This window comes from Falco rusticolus, chromosome 2 (assembly GCF_015220075.1).
Source record: "Falco rusticolus isolate bFalRus1 chromosome 2, bFalRus1.pri, whole genome shotgun sequence".
NCBI classification, from domain to species: Eukaryota; Metazoa; Chordata; class Aves; order Falconiformes; family Falconidae; genus Falco; species Falco rusticolus.
Window position 1 is genome coordinate 2,036,142 of NC_051188.1, and position 23,185 is coordinate 2,059,326.

The 23,185-nt window shown below is 60.5% G+C and overlaps 2 protein-coding genes and 1 long non-coding RNA gene across 13 annotated transcripts in view; 2 read left to right on the forward strand and 1 right to left on the reverse strand.

The window, feature by feature from the left end:
• Positions 1 to 1,424: 1,424 nt before the first annotated feature.
• Positions 1,425 to 11,282, reverse strand: RHOG (ras homolog family member G). Its single transcript, XM_037377982.1, has 2 exons — positions 11,238 to 11,282; positions 1,425 to 2,837 (listed from the first exon to the last, which is right to left on the reverse strand). The coding sequence occupies exon 2, from the start codon at positions 2,796 to 2,798 to the stop codon at positions 2,223 to 2,225; it is 576 nt and encodes a 191-aa protein (XP_037233879.1). The 5' UTR covers positions 2,799 to 2,837; positions 11,238 to 11,282; the 3' UTR covers positions 1,425 to 2,222.
• A 3,022-nt stretch (positions 11,283 to 14,304) lies between these two features.
• STIM1 (stromal interaction molecule 1) overlaps positions 14,305 to 23,185 on the forward strand; it is a 100,878-nt gene continuing 91,997 nt past the window's right edge. For 9 of the 11 annotated variants that reach the window (XM_037376456.1, XM_037376457.1, XM_037376455.1 and 6 more), the window contains exon 1: positions 14,733 to 15,107. In XM_037376456.1, coding sequence (XP_037232353.1) covers positions 14,999 to 15,107 — 109 coding nt within the window. In that variant the 5' untranslated portion in view covers positions 14,733 to 14,998. Of the gene's footprint in view, positions 14,364 to 14,430; positions 14,529 to 14,732; positions 15,108 to 23,185 lie in introns of those variants that run through there. The other 2 variants (XM_037376454.1, XM_037376453.1) reach the window with 2 other exon arrangements.
• LOC119142894 lies at positions 15,128 to 20,613 on the forward strand. The gene is made up of 2 exons (XR_005102494.1): positions 15,128 to 17,932; positions 20,200 to 20,613. It is a non-coding gene; the product is annotated as an uncharacterized LOC119142894 (long non-coding RNA).

Sequence of the window (23,185 nt, forward strand, 5' to 3'; positions counted from 1 at the left end):
CCTGCCTCGTCCCAGCACCCATTCCTCTGCTGTTCTCTGCCAGGATGGCACCTTGCCCACCGCGGGGGCTGCAGCCCCTGCCTCCGCTCTGCCAGTCCTGGGGGTGGAGCGTCTGCGTTGGTGGCCTGGCAGGAGACCTCCAGCCAGCTCCTGCCACAGTGCCACAGCCACAGGGAGGTCCCTGCTGTGGCACCCCAGGCATACGGAGGGTCCTCAGGCAGCACAGTGCATCCCAGCAAGGGAGGGGGCCCCGCGCTGCATGAGCCCCCCAGCTCTGCCCGGTGTGGCCCCACACTGTGGCACCCATCGCTCTGCCGTCAGCCCTGCCCACGGGAGCTCGTGGGGTGGCACAGCCCCTCAGGTGCTGGTGAGGGACCCCCCGACACAGCACAGCCCTCCCCGACAGCAAGCGGGAGCAGGATACAACCCTCATGGCACCGTGCGGTGGGAGCAGGACATGGCCACAGGGACCCCCGCGGGGGAGCAGGATTCGGTGCAGCTGGGAGCTGCCAGCCTGCTGGCGTGCACCCTCCCGGGCCGTGCCGTGCCGTGCCCCGGCGTTGCAGCCTCCCAGGCTGGGGGGGCCGAGGGGGCCACGCTTCGCATCAGCACCGGGAGGCTGCAGCAAGGCACGGCTGTGGGAGGGGGATGGGGATGAGACACGGCTGGAGCCACCCTGCCTGGCGGCACCGTCGCCCACGCCGGCCCCCGGCGGCCCCCGTCTCTGGCCGGGAAATGGCAGCAGGGAACAAAGGCGGCTTGTGGCGGTGGCGGGTCTCTGCCCTTCCTGCAGGAAGGCCCCGGGGCCAGGCAAGGGGCCCGTGTGCGCGGCAGCAGGGGCCCTGCCGGGCCTCGTCGGATCCAGCCGCCGGCCAGCACGTGCCGGCAGCCCGTGGGGGCTGGCAGGGGGGTGGCAAGTGCAGCCGAGCAGCTGGGTCTGCTGCCATCATCACCATCCTCGGCACTCGGCCACAGGACTCGGGGTCTCCCAGGACACCCTGGGCAGAGGGACATGTGGCTCTGGCTCCAGAGTGGGGCAGGACAGGGCAGAGCCAGAGCCGGGGCTCTGCCAGGGAGAGGGCTTTGCTCCCGCAGCCCCCTACGCCCACCCCTGCAATGTCCCCATTTCCACCCAGTGCAATGTCCCCAAGCCCCCTGCAAGGGAGCTCGGTGCTGACCCTAAGCAGGCATGGGGGTGGCCAGAGGCCATGGCTGGCGATGGCAGGGGCACCCCGGGCTTCCCTGGGCAGAGACCCCCAGCAGGCAGCAGCGCTGCCATGAGCACCCTTAGCTTGGCCCTGGTAGGGTGAGTGGCCCTGACCTAGCTCGGGACAGGGGCACCCATGCCCCCCCTGGGGTGGTCGCAGGGGGTTCCTCATGCCCAGGAAAGGTGGGTGCACGCAGGAGAGCACAGGAAACTGAGAGCCTGGGCAGGTCTCTTTATTTAAGGAGAAGCAACTCGGGGAGCAGCTGGTTGCAGGTGAGTCCCGCTACCCTCCAGAGCCCCAGTGGTGGCCAGCATGGGAACACGCTCCTCTGGCAGCATTTGTCAGCAGCACCGGCTCCACTCTTGCCAGGACTGGACTTCCCCAGCACTGGCCCCAGGGAGTTGGTGATGCTGCGCCAGGCTGAGCTTACCCCAAACACCCCCCTGGGACACCTCCTGGCGCAGCTGCCAGCACCCTGCGGTGGGATGGGGCCGTGCCAGCACCAGGGCAGCAGGATGCTCAGAGGTGGCCAAGAACCGGGGCTGGCACAGAGGGGTGAGGGCCTCCCCCCATGCACCCCACAGCTGTGCTGGTGCCAGGGGATGGGGCTGGCAGGTCCCCATGGGGTGCTCAAGGTGGAGGTGACAGGTCCCTGTGGGGTGCTCAAGGCAGGACAGGGCTTCGGCTACCCCAGGCATCCCCTTGCTCTGTGCCGGGACTGGAGAGGCATCACCAAAAGCAAACACTGAGAGCCAGGGCCGGGGTGGGGGTCCCGCAGGGCTGTGGGAGCCACGCTGCCCCCAGGGTGGCCAGTTAGTGCAAACAAGGTCTGTATTATTAAAGCTGGTGGCTTCAGGCTGGCAAGCCCCAGTCCCACCATCCCTGGGGGGGACAGCGAGGCTCGGAGAGGCACCGGAGCAGGCAGGGGGAGCTGGCAGCACCGAGCAGTGTCTCGGGGCGCAGCAGGGCCAGGGCAAAGGCAGCATTGTCTCTCACTGGTCACCAGCAGCCCCATCACAAGAGGATGCAGGGCTTCTTGGGCTTGGCCGGGACAGGGTTGAGCACGGCCCTCACTGCCTCTGTGAAGACATCCTTGATGCCCTCCTGGTTGAGCGCCGAGCACTCCAGGTACTTGACGGCACGGATCTGCTTGGAGAGGCTGATGCCTTGCTGGGTGGTGATGGGTGCCTGGTTCTGCTCCTTGAGCCGCTTCATGGTCTCGGGGTTGTTTCTCAGATCCTTCTTGGTGCCAACGAGGAGGATGGGCACGCTGGGGCAGTGGTGGCACACCTCTGGGTACCACTTGTGCTTGACGTTCTCGTAGGAGGGTGGGCTGGCAATGGAGAAGCAGATGATGAAGACGTTGGTCTGGGGGTAGGAAAGCGTCCGGAGGCGGTCGTACTCCTCCTGGCCTGCCGTGTCCCACAGGTTTAAGTTAATAGTCCTGCCATCCACCGTGTTCTGGGCGCTGTAGTTGTCGAAGACGGTGGGGATATACTCCTTGGGGAAGGCGTTGGTGGTGTAGCAGATGAGCAGGCAGGTCTTCCCCACCGCCCCGTCACCCACCACCACGCACTTGATGCTCTGCATCCCTGCAGCTTGGTGACCCTCGTGTCCCCCTTCAGCAGCCTGTGGGGAGGAGAGAGGGTCAGGAGGCGTGCCAGGCTGGGGTCACCATGGCCTGCCACGGAGGGTGCAGAGGGACGGGTCACACTCGGCTCACCCTCCAGCCCGCAGCCCGGGCGAGCTTTCTAGACAGGCACATGCCCCCAGCAGCCCAGAGACACCCTGAGGGGGAACCACATCCCCTGACCCAGGGCAAATGCATGTGCCACTGCAGCTGGCCTGCATGGGGACCGCATTGTCCCCAGGATGCTGCTACCAGGACAGCCAGGCTGCTGCAGCACCCTGTGCTATGCCATGCTGTGCCATGCCTCCAGCCAGGTACAGGATGGAAGGCAGCAGGGCACGAGGCCAGGGACAGATCTGGGCTGTGGGGGCGGGGGGGCTGCTGCCATGCGCCCCAGCCCTGGTGCTGCACACGCTGAGCAGCCTGGTGCTGGCACCGGTGAGGCAGAGGCTGTGCTGGTGCCATGGCTGGGTGCAAGAGCAGCTGCTGCCGTGGCCCCCGGCACTGACGTCCGCTCCGGCAGCTGTGTTTATCCTTGAGCCCAGCGCATGTTTCCCTGTTTGCTTTCCTCAGGTTCCCTCTGCAAATGCCATTAAGGGCTGCATCCTGCTCCCCTTCCTGCTGCAGGCTGGAGCTGGGTGCTGCTGAGCCCAGCCCAGCTGAGGTGCGGGGGCACTGCGCAGTGCCGGGGCAGGAGGGTGCCCACCCGTGGGGCCAGCAGCCTCTCTCCCCACCGGGAAAAGCTGCCGCCCGACAGGATGTATCACAGTGGGAGGGTTACCTTGGCTGGGGCAGCGGACACACGTGCCGCAGCGATGGGGAGGGAACGGAGGTGCCAGGGTGGAGGGGCCCAGGGAAGCCACATCTGCCCAGAGCCCTGGGTTGGCCGGGGACCCCTTTCCCCAGAGACCCTGGGGCTGCAGGGCTGGGGCAGTGTGGCTGGGGAAGGGTGAAGGGGCCGTGTCCCCCGTCCCGAGCTCCCACCGCACCGGACCCTGCCCCCTCGGATGGGGAAGTCGCTCTTCCTCTTCCCGGCCTGACACCCGGCTTCCTGCCCGTGGCGGGGCCGGGTGCGCCGTGACCCCCGCCCTGCCTGGCTCCCTGCCTGCACCGCCGCATCCCCGGGTACAGGCAGGACAAGTGGGAAGGACCCTGGCCCGAACGCTGCCGAAGCCACCCTGCAGTGCCCTGCCTCAGTTTCCCCACTGCAAAATGCTTCCACGGCGATGGCTGGGGGCATCCCCAACTCTTCAGCCTGTGAGCAGAGCCGCAGCACCGGGGTGCAGCAGGGCCATGGCAGGCAGCCCCCCCGCAGGCAGCGCCTGCCCGCAGCAGGAAGCCGGGCGGCCACGGCAGCGCCGGGTCTGCTCGCACGGCCTTCGGCCTCGATTTTCTCCCTGCTTTGGTAACAAACGCAGCCTGAAGGGTTTCCTCGCACCAGACGGGGGGGCGGGGCGGCGCAGAGCCTGGGGGACTCGGTGACAGTACAGGCAGAGCAGGCAGTGGGACCCCCACCAGGGTCTGTGGGGCTTGGAGCGGCCGCGGGAGGCTGGGGTGGTGGGAGAAAGGGCAGAGGGGTGGGAGCAGGAGCAGGAGCAGGGTAGCGGGAGGAGGTGCACCAGGGCAGTGGGCGCAGAAGCAGGGGGAGCGGGAGCAGGGTGGGTGGGAGTGGGAGAGCAGAAGGAACCAGATGAGGGTGATGGGAGACTGAGCTCCTGCCCTGGCTGTGCAGAACCGTCTCCAGGGATAGGTACCCTCCCCAGGGGCTGTAATGCCACCCTGCTGCCTCCTGCCATCACCATGCAGCACCAGGGGAGGGGACACAGGGGAGCAGGCAGTGCTGGGGAGGGAACCCCTGGGGACACCCCAGTGCCTTGGCCCCCACCTGGGGGTCCTGCCTGCCTGTGGGGGCCGCCCAACTCAGACAAAGTACTAACTGCCTGTAATGCCCAACGCACCCTCATTTCTCATCCAGTGGTGCCGCTGGGTCATTGCCCACCCTCAGCTGTCACCCCCAGCCCCATCATGCCCAAAACAGCCCTGCGCCAATGCCCAGCCCTGGCCACCCTGCTTGCCCCCCGCCGCTGGGGACCAGTGAGACTGGTGGGACCACACTGATGCAGTGGGGCCAGGGGATGTGGCACCCCGTAGCCCCCGTGCCCCTTCTGTCCTGCAGCCACCCTGTCCCTTTGCCCAGGGTTCCTGGGGCTGAGGGGGTACCCCGGGGCAGAGCCTGGAGCAGGCTGCAGCTGCCCCCATTGCGCCATGGCAGGGACCTGGCTGAGCTGGTTGGGACCCTGTTGGGACTGATCTGACCCCATTTGGACCTATCTGACCTAGTTGGGACCTATTTGACCTGGTTTCAACCTTTTTCTCCCCTGTCATCTGTGAGGCTCGGGGGGCACGGGCACCCCACTTGCCCTGCTCTCCCTCAGCCCCTCCGGGGCAGCTGGCAGCACTGCAGCAGATTATTTTTTTCCTTTTCTGATAAGATCAGGTTGAAGAAGAGACGGCAAAAATAAGAGTTTTCCTGGAAAACCATTTTGGTTCGTATTTTAGATTTAAATTCCCTTCTTTTCCTAAGCCAAAGGCCGGCAGGCATGTGGTTGCCAGGAGCTGGAGCCAGCCACTCCCCAGCCGAAATAAACCCAAACCAGGCTTTGCTTTGTGGAAAAAAAACCAACTAGCCAACCAAAGAGAAACAAAAAAAAGCCAACCCAAAAGGTTATTTCTAAATTCCAGCCTTTGGTTTCCTTTGCAAAACTGTATATTCCCCTCCAGGAGCGGGAGGTGCGCCGAGCAGCACCGCGCTCAGCTAGACACAGGGAGCGTGCGGTGGGTTTAAAACCACCCAAACGGTGGGATGCAGGAGCTGTGAGCAGTGGGTGCAGCATCCCCGCTGCAGGGGCATCACTGAGGCGCGACCCGGCTTGGGGGTACGAGGGCATGTGGGATGCAATAGATGGGGAAGGCAGGGAGGTGGAGGGGCCCGGGGGGGATGAGGGGCGGCACCCCAGAGCAGGAGCCAGGCTGAGGCATCACAGCACCCGAGGGTGCCCCATAAGCCCCCAACAAGGCACACAGCCCCCTGGCACTCCCAGGCTCCTGCTGTCCCCATGGTCCACAGGCACCCCAAGGTCACTGGTGTCCCCACGGGCACCCCATGGTCCTCATAGCTATTTGCAATCTGGGCAGCCACTCTGCAGCACATGGGGGGCTCAACAGAGGGTCCCTGCTGCCCCCCAGGCGGAGGTCCCCTGGCTGCCAGGACTGGCTGGCTGTGGTGTGACACCAGGGGATCCCCTCAGGCTGGGACAGTGGGTTCTGAGTGCCAGCCAGGGTCACCCAGTCAGCTGGGTGGGAGTGAGAGGGGTCCCACAGCAGCCCCAGACCCCAGGTCAGTGGAGTGTGGGGGCAGTCTGCTGCCCCAAGAAGCCACCAGGGCACCCCAGGGAGTACTGGGGTCCCGGGGATGCCCCATCGGTGGAGCAGCCAGGGGGGATGTGACCAGAGCCCATCACTGTCTACTAATTACCCAGGGGAAGAACACGGGTGGGAAGAGCCACCAGAGCCGAAGGACAATGTTGGCAGCGGAACAGACCGGCAGGGACTGGCCCTGGCGGGGGACCCGGGGAAGCCGCCACAGCCAGAAGTGGGGTGCAAGGAGTGGCTCTCCCAGGGCACAGGGGCAAAGTGGTGCCCCTCCTGACTGCAGCTCCCCATCCCTCAGGGAGCAGGGAGGGCCCTGACCAGCCACGGCCCTGCGACAGTCCCACAGTGGGACATGGCATGTGCTGGTCACGCCGAGCTCAAACCCCACACCCACAAACCGGCCGTGGGGCCACTGGCACCCCGGGATGAGCTGGCACCCAGCTGGCACCCATCCCTATCCTGAGGAAGGCCCAGGCTGAGTCAGCAGGGCTGCTAAGGGGATGGCGTGCAAGTGGAAATGCTCGTGCTCATGAGAGCATCGCTGCTACAGGGAAACAGAGGAAAGGAGGAGGAAGCAGCAGGCGGTGGGCAGCGGACCGCTTCTCTGTGACTCAGGGCCCCTGGGGCTGTGAAACCCCAGCGTGGCCCAAGGTTTGCCACCGGCAAGCAGCAAACGCGGGCGCACATGCAGCCTGTGGAGGGGCCGTGGTGGGAGCCGGGTGCTCGCGCAGGACCCTTTTTGCTCTCACCGTCACTGGTACCATGGGCACTGCTGACCCTGGGCGTGGGGCCGGGGCCAGTGGCACAACAAGGTATGGCTGTGTACCTGCATGCCAGGGCTAACTGCTCACTGGGGAGGCGGCCTAGTGCAGATGAGAGCCCCTGCAGCAGCCAAAGCCCTGAGCCCCGCTTTGGGTGCCAGGGAGGAGGACAAGGGTGGCAGGAGGGCTTCAGCTCTGGACCCCTCAGAGCTGCCCCTTCGCCACACGGATGCTTCTAGCCCCAGCCCTCCCTCACCTGCCTGGGGGGGAATGAGGGGTGTTGCAGGGGCCACTTTTGTCCCTAACCCACAGCCACATGGGCCCCAGCCCCCCACCATAAGGTGACAGGAGGGGAGGCGGGAGCCATGCCAAATGGCAGCCAGGACCCCCCAGCCAGGATAGGGCTGGGGCAGCACTGGGCAGAGACTGGAGGTCACCCATGGTCCTGGTAGCATCCCGACACCAGGCCACTCGAGGGTCCTGCAGCCCATGGACCCTGGGCAGCCCAGCCACTGCCTGAGGACACTGGGTGAGTGCAACCCCTGGCCCTGGTGTGCTGCCTGCCTTGCCTGCTGCCAGCACCACTGCCTGCACAAGGCCAGCTCTGTTCTCCTGGGAAGTCCATAGCCAACAGCACCTTTAACCCCTTCTGGCCCTCCTAGAGATGCTGGGTGGCCTTGTGGGGCTGGGGGGCACAGCTGGTATGGGGCACAGCCTGTGCGTGGCACCGGAGGCACCTGCCCCTTCCCAGCCCTGCACCCTGGCCCCATAGGAGGGGAACCAGAGGAGGAAGAGGAAGAGTCAGAGCACTGGGGGTCTGCATGATGCCCAGCCCCAGGGCCCAGCACCCCCCACCCCAGCAGGACCCCAGCCACCCTCCGCACTGCTGGGGTGTTCGCCCAGGATTTGGGGTGCTGGAGAGAGGGCACGGGTGGGTGAGCAAGGCTGTGGGTGATGCACCCACAACCTCCCCACCCCTCCATTGCCACCAGCCGGGGACGGGAAAAACGACTCATCTCTTCTTCAGCAGAAAAGGGAAGCAAAACCCGCTCACCATCACTCACAGCCAGGGCATACCCCTGCTGGGTTTTTCCACCAGGGGAGCGGAGCAGCCGCCCCCACGGGCTCCTCTCCTGCTGCTGGCCTGGCCAGCCCCAGCCTGGTGGCACCCAAACCTGACCCCACCAAACTGAAGCGTGCTGCACAGCCTGCGCCCTACACCCTGCACCGCAAACCACTGACGGTGCGCTGTGCATCACACGCCACACGCTGTGCAGCCCACACTGCACCCCATATCATGCACCGAACCTTGTGCACCCCACACCGCGCACCCAGTGTGGTGCCGGCAGGGAACAGAGCCTGCAGCCAGCATGTCACTGCCCGTGCTCGTGGGCCAGGCAGCAGGTCCATCACGGACTTGCCCGGGCCCACGCGGGGCTGCGGATCAGCAGCCATGATCAACCCTGCTCTGCAGAGGGAGCAGCACAGCGCAGCCGCCCCCCCACCCAGTGCTGTCACTGGTTCAGCAGGCAGAAAGAGGAAACTAATAAAATCTATAAATACCAAGTGGGGACACCGTGGAGGAAAGCGTGCCGGCCCAGCACCGCAGCAGGAGCAGGGTGGGGGTGGTTTCTGCCACAGCCACGGTGGGAACCCAGTGCTGGTGTGGCCGAGATGGGGTCCCCACTCTGTGGGATGTGCCCCAAGGTGCACTGCCCCCGGTAACCCCAGTTCTGTCCCACGGTCCTGTCATCGTAGCTAAAATAACTTCCATGCTGAGTCGAAGGGTTTTGATTTCCCTCATTTTCCAGCTGCAGGCTCGTCGTGACTAATTTCCTCATTTTATTTCCCTCCCGGGCTGGAGAGCTCCAACACTGGGTCCCAGTCTGCCTCTCAGCACAGCCACAGCTGCTCCCTACCCTTGGCCTCCTGCTCAAGGCACTGCCAAAGCCAGCAGCACTGGGGGCCAGAGTCGGCTCCAGACTCCCCTGTGGTGCACAAGCAGCCCCTGAACCAGGGCCAGCCCTGGCCAGCAAACCCCCTCCCCCACCCAGCAGTGGGCTGAGGCCAGCATTGGCCAGGGCTGCTCTCGGTCAGATACAGTTGCCTGCATTGGGTGGATCCTGGGACTGATGGAGATGGAGGGATGGGGCCAGCCAGGCAAGGCCACATTCCATGGCCTCGGGGTGAGAAAACAGCCTGGCACTGCTCACACCTACGGCGAAGGCGCAGGCAAGGCAGTGTGTTGAGCATGCCAGCACCAGGCCACTTTGGCACCTCCCGATGCTACGGTCACACCAAAACCCCAGGCATGGGATACCCAGCCCCTGCTCCCAGCCCATGCAGGGCACACACCACACCTACACCCGCTGGCCAGCATCACTGCTGCCATGAGGTGTGCCAGCCTTGGGCGCCTACCAGCATCACCAGAAGCATACCTGCACCCACGGATGTTCCAGCTACCTGCGCCCTGTGGTCCCAGCACCAACCCCGCTGCCCACTCCAGCCAAAACACCCACGACAGCTCAGCCCAGGTGGTGGGGGCTGAACAATGTCCCCACATGCCACCACTGGCACTTCGGAAGCTTCTCCTTCCACCAAGAAAAGAGGAGCGAGCCCAGCAGGAGCCCAGACCATGTGCCCACCCTCAGAGCCATGGCCACACTGTGCCACTCCCAGCGGGGGCATTCTCCCCCAGGCACTCAGGGACCCAGGGGTGCCCCCATTCTGCAGCAAGCTGGCAGCGGGACGGCACTGAGAGGTGGCACAAGCAGAATCAGGAACTGGTGTTCGACCAACAGCACAGTGCAGCCTTCTGTTGCCCCCCAGCACATCCCCCCATGGCCCCACACTGGGAGGAGAGGACAGGGCTCCCCAAAGCCTCTCCCCAAGCTCTGGCAACTTTCACAAAAGGGGAGTTGCAGGGCCACAGCACAGACTCACCATCCACCCAGCCGGGGGGCCTGGGGTGGCCCCACAAGAACCACCCACCACAGCCAGACACCCACCCTAGGGACAGCCCTGTCACACAGTCAAGCTGACCGCGCTGTGCTGTGCCACCCCCACACCTCCCAACACGCCACAGCATGTGAAAGCACAGTGGTGTGAGCACTGCAGTGTGCGCTGCGGCGTGCAGTGGGCACAACAGTGGCAGGGATGCAGTGTGCATTACAGTGCCTGTGCTGCATCTGCTGAACGCCTGTTGCAGCACGTCTGTTGCACTGTGTTGCGGTGTCAGCAAGTGACACACGTGTTGCAGTGTGTGCAGTGTTGCAATGAGCACTGCAGCATGTAACGTGCGGCATATGCAGTTAACAGCTATGTTGCAAGGTGTGTGCAGTGCGGTGCTGTTCATGGGTGTTGCAGTGGGTGCAGTGTGTGTGTGACTGCAATGATGTGTGGTGCAGCATGTGTACAGTGCCCCATGGCGTGAGGTGTTGTCCCTCTCAGTGGGTGCAGTGTGCGGTGCAGAACCCTGCAGTGCATGCACTGGGTGTTGCAGTGGAGTGCTCAGTGTGCAGCAGGTGCAGGGAGCAGTGCGGTGGGCACAGCGTGCAGGGCAGTGCCGTGCAGGGGGCAGTGCAGCAGGCGCAGAGTGCAGTGCAGGGGGCACCGGGGGCAGAGGATGCAGTGCAGGGCAGGGGGCAGAGGATGCAGTGCAGGGCAGGGGGCAGAGGATGCAGTGCAGGGCGCAGGGCAGTGCCCTCTGGCGTGCAGCGCAGCCCGTGCAGCGCCCGGCACGGCGGGCAGTGCCCTTGCGTGCAGTGAGCGGTGCAGCCTGTGCAGTGCGGGCAGCGGGACCGCTGCACGGCGCGGGGTGCGTGGCAGGGGGGTGCAGCGGCGGTGAGTGCAGCGGCTGCGGTGGATGATGCGGGTGCGGTGGCGGGGGGTGCGGGGGGTGCAGCGGCCCCGCCGAGGGACCGGGCCGAGCCGGTTCTGGCCCCCGCCGTGTCCCGCCAGCTGCCGGTCCCGCTCCCGGGCTCCGGGCCAGCGCCCCCGGTACCGCGCTGTCCCTGAGCCCCGTTAGCCCCCGGCCCGCCCCGGGCGGCTCCCGGTGTCCCCGTCCTGGCCCCGGCGGGCAGCTCCTCCCGCCGCCCCGCCCCGGGCCCGGGACCCGCCGAGACCCCCGGCAGCGGGTCCCCCGTCCCTCTCCGGCAGCCCCCCGCCCAGCGGCGGGACCCGGCCCCCCCCCGGCCCCGCACTCACCCCGGGGCATGGCGCGGCGGCGGGCGCGGGGCCGGAGCGGCGGCGGCGGCGGCGGCAGCAGGAGGAGGAGGAGGAGGAGGAGGAGGAGGAGGAGGAGGAGGAAGTCAGCGGCCGCCTCCCGCCGCCCCGGGCGGTCCCGCGGAGAAACTTCCCTGGGCCGCGCCCGGTCCCGCCCGCCCCGCCGCTTCCTTCCTCGGGCTGCCCGGGGCCCGGGGCCTTCCCGTGGGACGTGCCCTGGCTGAGGGGTCCCGGGGCAGCGCAGCCCCCAGCACCCCCCGGCATCACCCCGCGACCCGGCCTGGCGCCTAGTTACACCCCGGCCCCCCATCCCATCCCGGGCTGCGGGACCTGCCCCCATTCCCATTCCAGCCTGCAGAAACCCCCATTCCATCCCAATCCCATCCCAGGCTGTGGGACTCCACATCCGCAACACAGACTGCAGGGCTCCCCCTTCCCCATCCCAGGTTGCAGGACCCCCATCCCATCCCATCCCATCCCATCCCATCCCATCCCATCCCATCCCATCCCATCCCATCCCATCCCACCCCATCCCATCCCATCCCATCCCAGGCTGTGGGATCCACCAACCCATCCCATGCCCATCCCGGGCTGTAGGACCCCCCATCCCATACAGTCCCGTCCTGTCCCATCCCGGGCTGTAGGACCCCCCATCCCATCCAGTCCTGTCCTGTCCCATCCAGTCCCGTCCCATCCCATCCCATCCCGTCCCATCCCATCCCATCCCGTCCCATCCCATACCCATCCCGGGCTGCAGGACCCCCCATTCCATCCCAATCCCATCGCAGGCTGTGGGACCCCTCCTTCCCCATCCCAGGTTGCAGGACCCTCTATTTCATCCCATCCCATCCCATCCCATCCCATCCCATCCCATCCCCATCCCATCCCCATCCCATCCCACCCCCATCCTGGCCTGCGGGACCCCCTGTCCCCATCCCATCCCAATCACATCCCCATCCGGGGCTGCAGGGCCTCCCCTTCCCCATCCCAGGCTGAAGGACCCCCCATCCCCATTCCCATCCCACACTGTGGGACCCCCCAATCCCCATCCCAGCTGTGGGGCTGGGGGACTTGGAGGCCGCAGCAGGTCTGGGGCAGGACCCTCAGCTGGGGTTTGCCCACCCCCCCACCCCCCTGTGCCCTGGCCCCGGGCTGCGCTGCAGCAGGCGGGGGTCTGGCTCCCAGGGCTGGAGCTGTGCCTGTCCCCCCAGGGCCAGGCTGGGGACAGGGCTCGGCTCGGGGACAGGGATGAGGACAGGGACAGGCTGGGGTAGCCCACTGCCAGCCCCGGGGCCCAGGAGCTCTGGGACACCTCAAGGCAGAGGCAGGGGTGCATGGGGGGCTGAGGTGGGGAGCCCACACCGGCCATCGAGGCTGCCTAGGGACATGGGAGGGAGGGCGGCCCCTGCCCTCGGGTCTGGGTGGGGAAAGATGTGACCGGGTGAGGGGAGGGGGGGGACCTGCTGCCCCAGAGGGTGAATGGCAGGGTGCCAGGGCTGCTGCAGGGGCAGAGCCCCCCTTAGGGCAGCCTGCTCCTGCGGGGTCAGGGCCAGAGGAGACCCAGGTGCTGTAAGGGTCCCCGCAAGGGCCAGGTCCCCCCGCAGCACCCAAGGCAGCACCCGCTGCCCGTGAGGGGCCTGGGTGCCCAGCCTGGGGCTGGGGGGGTCTCACAGGGGAGACGTGGCTGCCCAGGGATGGAGGTGAGGCTGTTCTTTGAGGGGCAAGTGTACCTGTCACCGTGCTCATCCCAGGGTGTGTCACAGCCCCAGGGGCTCCTGAGGGACCCCCTGCCCACACCTGGGATCTTTTTCCATGCCAGCACGGAGAAACAGGGCTGGGACCTGCCTGGGACCCCCCTGCCTGGCACTGCCCGCTCACCTCCGTGGCCAGGCCTGTGTTCCATCCCCAGCACCCACCGGTGCTGCGGCTCCCCTTGCAGCACCAGCCCTGCATACTGGTCCCCCCCATGCTGCATCCCAGTCTCCCTGCCCTGCATCCTGCATCCCGGTCCCCCTGTCCTGCATCCTGCATCCCATCCCCGTGTCCTGCATCCCAGTCCCCACACCCTGCATGCTGCATCCTAGTCCCTCTGTCATGCATCCTGCATGCCAGTCCCCTTGTCCTGCATCCCGGTGCTCTCATCACTCATCCCGGGGTGGTGGCGCTGGACACTGCCCGGCTGGCAGGCGCCTGATCCAGGGCCAGGGCTGACACCCCTCAGGGCAGCGGGGCAGGAGCAGGATGGGATTTTGCTTCCAGGGTGGTGGCTGCAGAGCTGTTTTGGGGCCAGATCCAATCTCTGCAGGGAGCTTCACTTCTAGGTCTGGTGCCAAGGGAAAAGGACATGTGAAACCTCAGCCCGCGACCTTCCAGTCCCCCACCACAGGCTGGGGACTCTGAGCGCTGGTGGCTGTGGGCCCCAGTGGCACTGATGGCAGTGGTCCAGCGCCACTGAGCAGCAATGCCTCCAGGAGCAAGTGGCCCCAGCGGGGTGTTGCAGTTCTCAAGGGCTCTCAGTGTGGAATCCCGGGCCCGGCTGCGAGCGACTACGCTCAGGCATCAAAATGCTCTGTCCTGATAGGCTGGGGTGCTCCGATGTGTCAGGGTGCTCCAGCAACCTGGGATGCTCTGGTGAGCTGGGTTCTTCGATGAGGTGGGGTGTTCCAGTGGGCCAGGGTGTTCCGACGACCTGGGGTGCTCAGATGTGTCGGCGTGCTCCAGCAAGACGGGATGCTCTGACGAGCCAGGATGCTCTGACATCTGGGATGCTCTGACGAGCCTTCCCCGGGGCTGGAGGCAGGCTGCAGCCAGTATGGTCACCCATACAGGCATTGCTCACAGCTGTCCCTGCTTAGCTTCCTCGCCGCGCCACGGGCCCTCGCCCAGCCTGGGCGTTCCCCGCTGCGCCCGCCAGAGGCCGCTGCGGCTCAGCGGCGGGCTCGCGGAGCCCGGAGGAGGTGGGGAAGGAGGGGGAGGAAGCTGGGGGCGTGGCTACCTGCCCGCCCCTGATTGGTCTTGCAGCGGGGCGGCCCCGCCCCGCGGAGGGCCTCGCACGGCGGCGGTAAGCTCCGCCCCCTGTCACCGTGCGTGCGGCGGCGGCAGGGCCCGGTGCGCAGCGGGGCGCGCGGAGCCTGGGAGAGACCACCGCTGGGGGGCGGGGCGGGGGGGGGGGGGAAGCGGGGCTGGCCCAAGAGAGATCGCGGCGGAGGGGGGTGTCCCGGGAGAGGCCGCAGCTGAGGGAGAAAGGAGCGGACCGGGGGAGGTTGAGGGAAGGTAGGCTTAGCCCGGGAGAGCCCACTGCTGGACACGCACACACACACACACGGACACGGACAGGGCTCTCCCGGGAGAGCCCACTACTGCGGAGCGGGCGTAGGGTTGTCCCGGGAGAGCCCACTGCTGCGCGGGGGGGTGGGCTCTCCCGGGAGAGACTACTGCGGGGGGGGTGGGGTGCTGCTGTTTCCGGGGGCGGGCGGGGGCTGGTGCAGTCGCCGGTGCCGGTGCCAGCTGCCCGTCCCGGGGCAGCGGGAAGCCGCGCTTAGGCGGGAACACCGAAGAATAACCCGCAGTCCCTCCCGCAGCTGGTGACGGCCGCAGCCCCGGAGCGCGCAGCCCGCTCCCGCCTAGGCGGTGGGGTCCGGCGGGGCTGAGGTGAAGCGGGCGGGCCCGGCAGCGGCGGCGGCGGGGGCCGATGCCGAGGAGGAGCTGACAGCGGCGGGGGAAGCGGCGAGGCAGACGCGGAAATGGATTTACGATCGGGAGTGGCCGTGTGGGTGCTGTGCGGCTTCCTCCTGCAGCAGGGCCGGGGCGAGCGGCCCCCCGGCTCCCACCTGGACGAGACCGCCATCGCAGGTGAGACCAGCCGGTGGGGCCACCCCTCACCTCCGCTGCCCGGCGGCTCCCGGGGCCGCCGCCGCGGTGCCGGGCCCCCTGTGGAGCCGGGCCCCCTGTGGAGCCGGGCCGGCGGCGCGCTGTGCCCCGCAGCCCCCGGGGCCTCCGGGCAGGTTTCCCTGCGGCGGGGCGGCCAGCCCGGGCACTGCGCGACGAGCCGGCCCCCGTTTTTCAGGCTGTTCCTGGGTTTCTTGGGCAAAAGCTGCCGCGGCTGCTGCTCTGGTTCGGAAACCCGCAGCGCTCCGGGCAAGGGTCGAAGGACCAAAAATAATCCGTGTTTATTTTTGTAATGGACTCCAGCTATTCGCTAATGGGAGTGTTTTGCAGGGAGTTTTGGATCGTGAGTCCGTGTGTTCAGAAAATGCCAGTGCGTAGTTTTTTACTTTTAAAATTTTCTAAGGCTATTCCCAGAGGGGCGGGCAGGCAGCGGTCTGGGGCTGGGGGATCCCAAGGCTCGTGTAACCCTGGCACGGCCCCGGCTGGCCCTCTGCCCTCGCCCTGCTCGGGGGGGTGCGCAGCCCACCTCTAGACCGTGAAAGGCAGAGGTAGCAAAAGGCAGCTGTTTTGTTTTCCCCCTTATTTCCCTCCCCTTTGCCCCAAAAGCCAACATTCCGGCAGAAAAGGAGAAGCCCCCGCCCCTCTGGGCTTGCATGGGTTTCCCCCCCAGAAGCCAGGCTTTGGTGGCACGCTGCTGCCAGAGCCAGCCCAGGCAGAGGGCCAGAAGTCGGTGAGACCACCGTGGGCACTGGTGGCTGCTCTGTGTCCTTGTGAGAGTCCCTGAGGTCAGAGCTGGGAGCCTGCTCACGAAACGTGCTTTTAATTGTCGGTAGGGAAACAGAAATCCTCAGCTCCGTGCCTTTTCCTTGCAGCAGCCTGGAGTTCTTACATGCAAAGGAAGGCCAGGCTGGACGGGGCTGGGAGCAGCCTGGGCTGGTGAAAGGTGTCCCTGCCCCTGGCAGGGGGGGTTGGAATTGGATGGTCTTTAAGCTGCCTTCCAACCCGAACCATTCAATGATGCTATGAAAAAACCTCAGTGAGCTGTGTGCAGTGAGCATTGCAGGTGAAGAAATAAATTGGTTTCTGAAGGGAAAAACTGCTGAAGCTGAAGCGCTGCTGGCCTGGGTGCAGGCCAGCCCAGCTAAGCACGACTTTCTGCTCGGCAGCAAGTAGAGCTTGTCAGCATCTGAATGGATCCGGACCTCCACTGCCATCATCCGCAGCCTGGATCGGCTCTGGAGGGTCCCGTCTGCTTGCAGGCTTCCAGGAGGGATAACGTGCCGGTTCAGTGCAGTAGAAAAAGGTGGTGGCGAGCATCTCTGAATCCTGATTGCAGTGGGGAGGTGCCGTCTTTGACCCTGCGTGGGTGCAGGGCTGCTGCCTCACAGAGCTTTTCAGGCTGATATGTTGGCAAGGACCCCGGGACCAAAGCTCATGGAGGGTTTTTGGTTGGAGTGGAAGGTGCGGGTGTGGACGTTCAGGTTAGTACAGATGAAAGTTGCTGCAGCAGTGTTGTTAAGAAGGCATTTTTGGCTTTGTGTACAGAGCTGGTTGGTGAGAACAAGGCAAGTCCCTGGAACCTTGGTATCAGGCAAACGATCGGGAACTCGGTGTCTGATTCCTGGGCAGGCAGATTGTTTCATCTGGGCGACGTGATGATTTATGCGAGTTAACTTTTTTTTTCTTAATACTGACCGCATGCTAGCTGTTCTGTAACAAGTTGCTTTCTACATTCTTTTATACGTGATCCTAAATCCTTGGGCCAGTTCACATCCAGTCTGCTCCATTAAGGAATCTGGATCTCTGCAGTCCTTCTGAAGCAAGGTTTATGCCTCCAAGGAATTTCCAGATGAGTTATTTTTGGAGGCCCTGCAGAAGTGTGGCAGTCCTGGTGATTCAGCTGCTGACTTACTCTTCTCTCTTGAGCAGAGGCAGAGCAGGCAGGGAGCAGTCCAGAGACCTGGTCTCTAATAAAAGTAGGTGCTACAGGTGGGCTTTTCCTGCAAAAGAGGTATTTTTCACAACTGGTATGTTCTAGTTACTTCCGGGTTTAAAAACCTGCAGAGAGGCACGTGGCACCTTGCAGAGGAATAGCGGCTTACAGGTTGAAACCCAAAATGTGCAGATGAACGCAGTCAGGAAGGGATTTGTTCACTCCAAATGCAGCTAGTTTGCACTGTAACTGCGGCGTGTCCCTTGCTGGGGTAGCTGGGAAGTTTGATGGTGCTCGCTGCTCTCTGCTAGCACAGCTTAAAGTCAGTGCATCCTCTGAGATCACTTGGCCATTTGCTTTTTAGCTTTGAGAGCTGTTGCTTGCAGTTAAGTGCAGCGAATATCCCCAGACAGCACATGATGCTTTCTCTTGTGTGTTCCCTGCAAGCAAAAAATGAGGGTTGTGCTGTCTGCACACATCTATTGTAGCACAGGCTCTTACTGTGAAGCAGAGGTAGGTGTTGGATGGATTTCTGAAAGTGAAAGTGTTCATTTCTGACAGATTCTGGAAGTGAAAGGGTTCTTTTTGATGTGAGATTTGTGGGGTTTGGGTTGTTTTTTGGTTTGTTTGTTGTGTCTTTTTTTTTTTTTTTTTTTTGACATGCCATGATTTTCATGATAAACCATTTTGACAGCACCGGTCACTTTTCCCTGGAACACTGAAATTTTTCAGGCGACATGGGGAACTGTTGTTTGCAGAAGAGCAGAAGCATGAATTTTAGCAGTGTTGGCTTGTTCGGCTGGGTTGCTTAGATTCCTGTGCACACTTGAGGGATGCATCAACATACTTTATCAAGGTTTAGTATATGTTTCTGATTCCTAAGTTTGTTTGTTTGTTTGTTTTTTAGGTAAGGGTTTGAAATGAGTAGTTTTATCCATGGAGGAAAATGAGAGTTGGGGACTGAACTCCAGGAAAAATCCTGGCTTTGACTTGTTCCAAGACAAGCGTTGCTAGTGAGTGCTTAATCTTTAATCTTTTCCTGCCTATATAAATTTGGTTATGCTCAAAAGCACAGGAGCTGTTTCTCAAGGCATAGAAAGCAAGACGGAGGTGGTGCGTGTTTTAGAGCCAAGGGCAGCCAGTCCCACGGTCCGAGCCTCAGAGCAGTGTGGATCCCCAAAGGTGCTTGACCTCCTGAATCTCCCAGCAGCCTATTTTTGTGCTAAAGCACATGTTTCAGAAAAACACGGTGTCATGAAGAAGGCGGTCGGTCCCCCCGCCGCCGCGCAGGATGTGTTGACAGTCACCCTGCCGTTATTGTTTTCACCCGCTGACGGTTATTTTTAGCATGAATTTGTCTAGCTGCAGCTTCCAGCCCTGGGATCTTCAACATACACCCCCCCTCTAAAAGGGGCAAGAGAGGCTCCTCCTGGCCATGATTACAAATACTACTTTCAGGTGGTAGGTTTTTTCCCCCCTCTTTGCAGTTACTTGCTGTAATCTGTCAGTTGCCTAAGCCTAACCTATTGAATGCAAGTTTTGTTGGTTTTTCTGCTGGCAGTAGTCCATATCAGAACGTCATCTGGGGTTATGTCAAATGTTTTACATAAGTTTTATGTGTGTTGTCAGCTGTTTTGGTCAAATGTTTTTAAATTTTATTTCAATGAAAACAGTAGGCTTGCTCGATAGCCTGTTTTTCATTAAATTGCGTTAACTGTTACCAATGAGGTTGTTTCTAATTTTTTGCTTGATTTACCTTCTGTGCAGACCAGCCGCGGGTGGACAGGGAAATGTCATTGCTGCAGCTTATGCTGGGAACCTTCAGGTTGGGCTTCAGGTGTGCTTGTAGGAAATCCAAGGAAAACTGACTGTGAAGGGGCTGGGATTTGGATGACTGGGATTCATTCCTGGTTCCCTTAACGGTGATACTTTTCATCTTTAGCTGTCTGCTTTGCTGGATTCATACCTATTCTGTCTCCGTACAATAATACGGAAATCATAGAAGTATACATCCTCCTGAGCCTTACTTTGTTGTATATTGAGATTGCTTTCTGTGGCCTGAGATCCGTAGGGATGCAGGGCTGTATCTGCCATGCTCTGCCTGTGCTGGAGGTGGTTTGGGGTCCTGTTTTGGTCCCTGTTCTGGCATCATTTAGACAGATTAGGGATCCTGGTATGGCTTTTCCCTGTCTCTCTTTTCTGCAGCAGTTAAAAAATGGGCTCTGGGCAGCGAGGTGAGAGTGACCCATTTTCTGGGTGATGTGTGCCCAGGGGGCTGATGAGGGGCTGGACCCCCTGGGGCAGCAGTGGCTCAGGGAAGGGTTTGGCATTGACCTTTGCCAAGGCACAAAAGCTCCTCTTCCCTTTGCCATTCTGCCTGTGCCTGCCTTTTGCTCCCCTCTCTTGATTCCCTAGTCACAAGATTTCTGGAGTTGTCTTTGCTCTTGTTCAAGTGGTGTTTAATACACAGGATTCTCTCACCCCAGCCAGCGGGGGGTGGTTCGTTGTGTTATCAGAACACAAATTATAAAAATATTCCAAAAAAATGCTTTTGATGGTATCAAAACAAAACCCGAAAGCACATGCTCAGATTATTATGTTTGCCTGTAGCACGAAGAGTCTAAGCTACACAGAAGAGCAACATCAATGTTTAACAAAGTAAGTGTGATGGAGAGCTATAACCAGAAGCTTTTAACTAGTGATTAATTTTATAGGGGGCACAAAAAAATTTTTACTTTCTGGATGAGGATGCTGTGTCCAAGCACTGCAGCCGAGAACTCCTATACTTGTCAAGCTAAGATGCAGGGGTTTATTGAAAGTTAATCCCTGGCTGCAAAACCTCTAGCTTGGAAAGTGATCGGTTTTGGACTTTGAACTTGCAGTGAAATCTTTTGACATATGAACAGGTTGTGGTCTTGGTGTCTTTTGAAAGCTCGATGCAGTAATCTTGCAAAATGGGAAGGCAAACGGATGGTTACTTCTTTATCTACCAATTTAAATATTATTGTTGCTAGTTGCTTAGTTAATGAAACATTATGTTAGTGCATTTATTTCACAGTGCTGATGTTTACGTCACCTACCATGATGCCAAAAATTCACATTTGCCTTCTGTTCCTTTGCCAGAGCCTTTGATTTCATCCATCGCAGCAAGTAAGATGCTTTTATGAGTTGCCCTTAGAAAAAGTCTTACCAGTTGAAGTCAGGAGGTCAGCATAAAATTGGTGGTGTTGAGATACAAGCAGCTAATTGAGATACTGTTGATCTGTCTCTCTCTGATGTTCATTAACCTCCTGGTGGTGTGGAAGAAGGACCGTTGCAGGATTTCATCCCCTGTATTAGCATGCTGGAAACCTCTGAGTCCTCCTGTGACCTGCCCTGGATCGAAGCCTCGAGGAGGTACATGACCCAGCTTGTCAGAGCGCAGCAACCCTGCAGTAACTCTTACAACCCCATCTTTCCCACAGACCTGTAGGAGTTAATGAAATGCAGTGACCTGCTATGCTTTTCTTGCTTTATGATTAAATGTTTTTTAAAGGAGTCTTTGTCTCCAGGACTTTGCTACTGTGCCTTTTGCTTTAGCTGTAGTTAATTCTTTCTAGGTATGCACTTTCACTGAGTTAGAAGTTGCACGTGTGAGTAGCAGTTTTGGGCTGGGCAAGGGAGAACAGTTCTGAGAATACTTGGAAAACTCTGCCAGGAAATAGCGTTCTTGACCAGCTTGATTGGAAGCCTCAGTGGCTTGCACAGCCTTTACTTTGTTTAGGAACGAAACTCTTCTCGAGGAATCACCACTCGTGAGAGCTGGAGAAATTGTCTTTTTGGCATCAGATGTGGCCTCGTGTAGAAGAGGAGCAGGGCTGGATGGGCATTTGTTTGGGCTGGTAGTGCTGCTGGGGGGCTCCTGGCTCCCGCCTGCTGATTCTATTCCCTGTGTTGGCCCAGAAACTTGGAGCAATGCTCAGCTGGCTCAGAGAGTGGATTTTTTTATTCTGTTTAAAAAAAATTATTTATTTATTAGTTGGAAAAGCAACTTTCTTTCATGCCTCATGTGCCTCGGGTAATACTTTCAAACGGGGCAGCGCTGCTGTGGAGCTTGCAGTGCTGCTGCTGGGGTGCCGTCTGCTGTTGTGGGGCTGGAGCGCAGCAGCAGAGGAGGTGAGCTCTCTGGGGTATTTGTTTTCTCAGGAGTTCTGCCGGCGCAAATACATATAAAGCTTATGTTCAGACTTCCCAAGCTGCCTTGCAGCTTTTTCCCTCACCCCATCCCCGTGGGAGAGAAAAACCTGATTTTAACTTTGACTGCCTGGAAGGCAAAGGCAGGGGAGGCTGAGCAGGCGGAACACAGACCTGAGCATCAGAGCAGGCAGCCAGGGAACCGCGTGTTGTGGTCCAGAGATGCCTGGAGGAGAAAACAGATCTTGCAAGTGGCTGGAAACAGAGGCTGAATGTGGTTGGTGAGCCTTTTCTGTGTCTTCATTGCTGAATCCTCTTTTTCTCAGGGTTGCACCTTAGAGCCACCCCCATGTCTCTGTCCCCTGTGGTCTATGGCAGTCTGGAGCAGCTTTGGCTGTGCGGGGCTGTGCCATCACACAGTGTGGAGCAAGGCGTAACTCAGGTTGCTCCCTAACTGTGCAGTCCTGGAAGGAAGGAAAAAAAAAAAAAAACCAAAAAAAACAAAAAAACCACAGCAGACTTTCTTTATATCCTGCTTCAAACTGTGCCTTTTGGTTTGGCCTTTCCTGAAGTGATGCAGGGATATGTGTGTACATGTGTGCACACACAGGGAGTCCGAAGCAGCAATCCTTCTCTCCATCCTTTCCTCTCAGGAGGGAGTGAAACAATAAGTGGGTGATGAAGCCTCCTGACATCCCTTATGGTGTGGCTGGCAGGGTCTGTGATGCTCTGAGAGTCTTGGTGAAGCAGAGCATGCCTCATCTGAAAGGGAGTAAGAAAGAGGGGGGAAAAAAATTTGCTTTTCTGTTGCCTGCTCAGTTTGTGCTTGGCTCATGGACTGCTTGGTGTACATTTGTACATCATAATACTGTCCTTGCTAAGTGCTCTTGCCTCCTCTTCCTCCAGGCAGGGGACATATGTCTGTCCGGTGCATGCTGTGCTTTAGGCTGATACCACAGGGGAAACTGTTATCATGCAGTGAGTTTTATTTCAAGATCTGCCCGGTTTTTGGTTGAGGGGAAGTAAAAGGGCATCCTGGGGTAATTCCACACGGATTTGTTTGTGAAAAGGAGAGTGTATGAGCAGGTGATTGAAAAGCAAAAGTTTCCCCGTGAGGTTTTTCCTCTACTCCTAAAAGTTCTTTTGCTTATTCAGTTTGGAGGCTGCGCTCATTAAGAAAAGGTGCTGGCAGTGGCATTCGTCCCCTTGTAGTTTTCCAAGCCCAGGGTTCTCTCCAGCTCTTCTGCTTTCAACTGCTCGAATGTAACCAGCCTTGCATTTTGTATTTGAAAGTCCTCATTGCACAGCCTATTAGTGTTGAAAAAACCTGTTTACTTAATTAGCTTTGCTTTAAAAACAAAGCTAGATAGGGAGAAATAAACTTCTAAGCAAGCAGAACAAGCTGGAGACGGGGAATCGTGGTTCTTTCTGGGCAAGCTCTGGGATTCCTGCTGTAATGAACCTTTTGTACTTGGTGGGGTTCATTTTCCCTGGGTGCTCTGGTGGCGTTGAATCATGCTGGGGATACCTGCTGAGGCAGGAGCATGCTGGAGATGGGAGACAGGGCTTTAACCGCTGTTGGGGTGAAGGTCTGCAGTGTGAACTGGGAATCCCTCTGGTCCACAGCTTGAAAAGGAGATTTGACCATCCTTCATTATATTATCGTCAAGTGCTATTAATAACGTGGCTTTTTGACCTCTTATCTGTGCTCTCCCTGTTACAGGGTACTGCCATCGGGACCTTTTGTCTCCTCATCTCCTGCCCCGAGGACGTAGTTTGCTTCTGCAGTTTGAGATGTGGTTTATGTGTCTGTAGGCAGTGGCTGTCTAGCTGACCTGTTTGCCGTGATTCGCGTGTGTGATCAGATCCAACCAGCTTGCTCTTCCAGATTAATTTTTCCTTTACCTTCATTTTAATCAGCCCCTGCAGTCCTGCA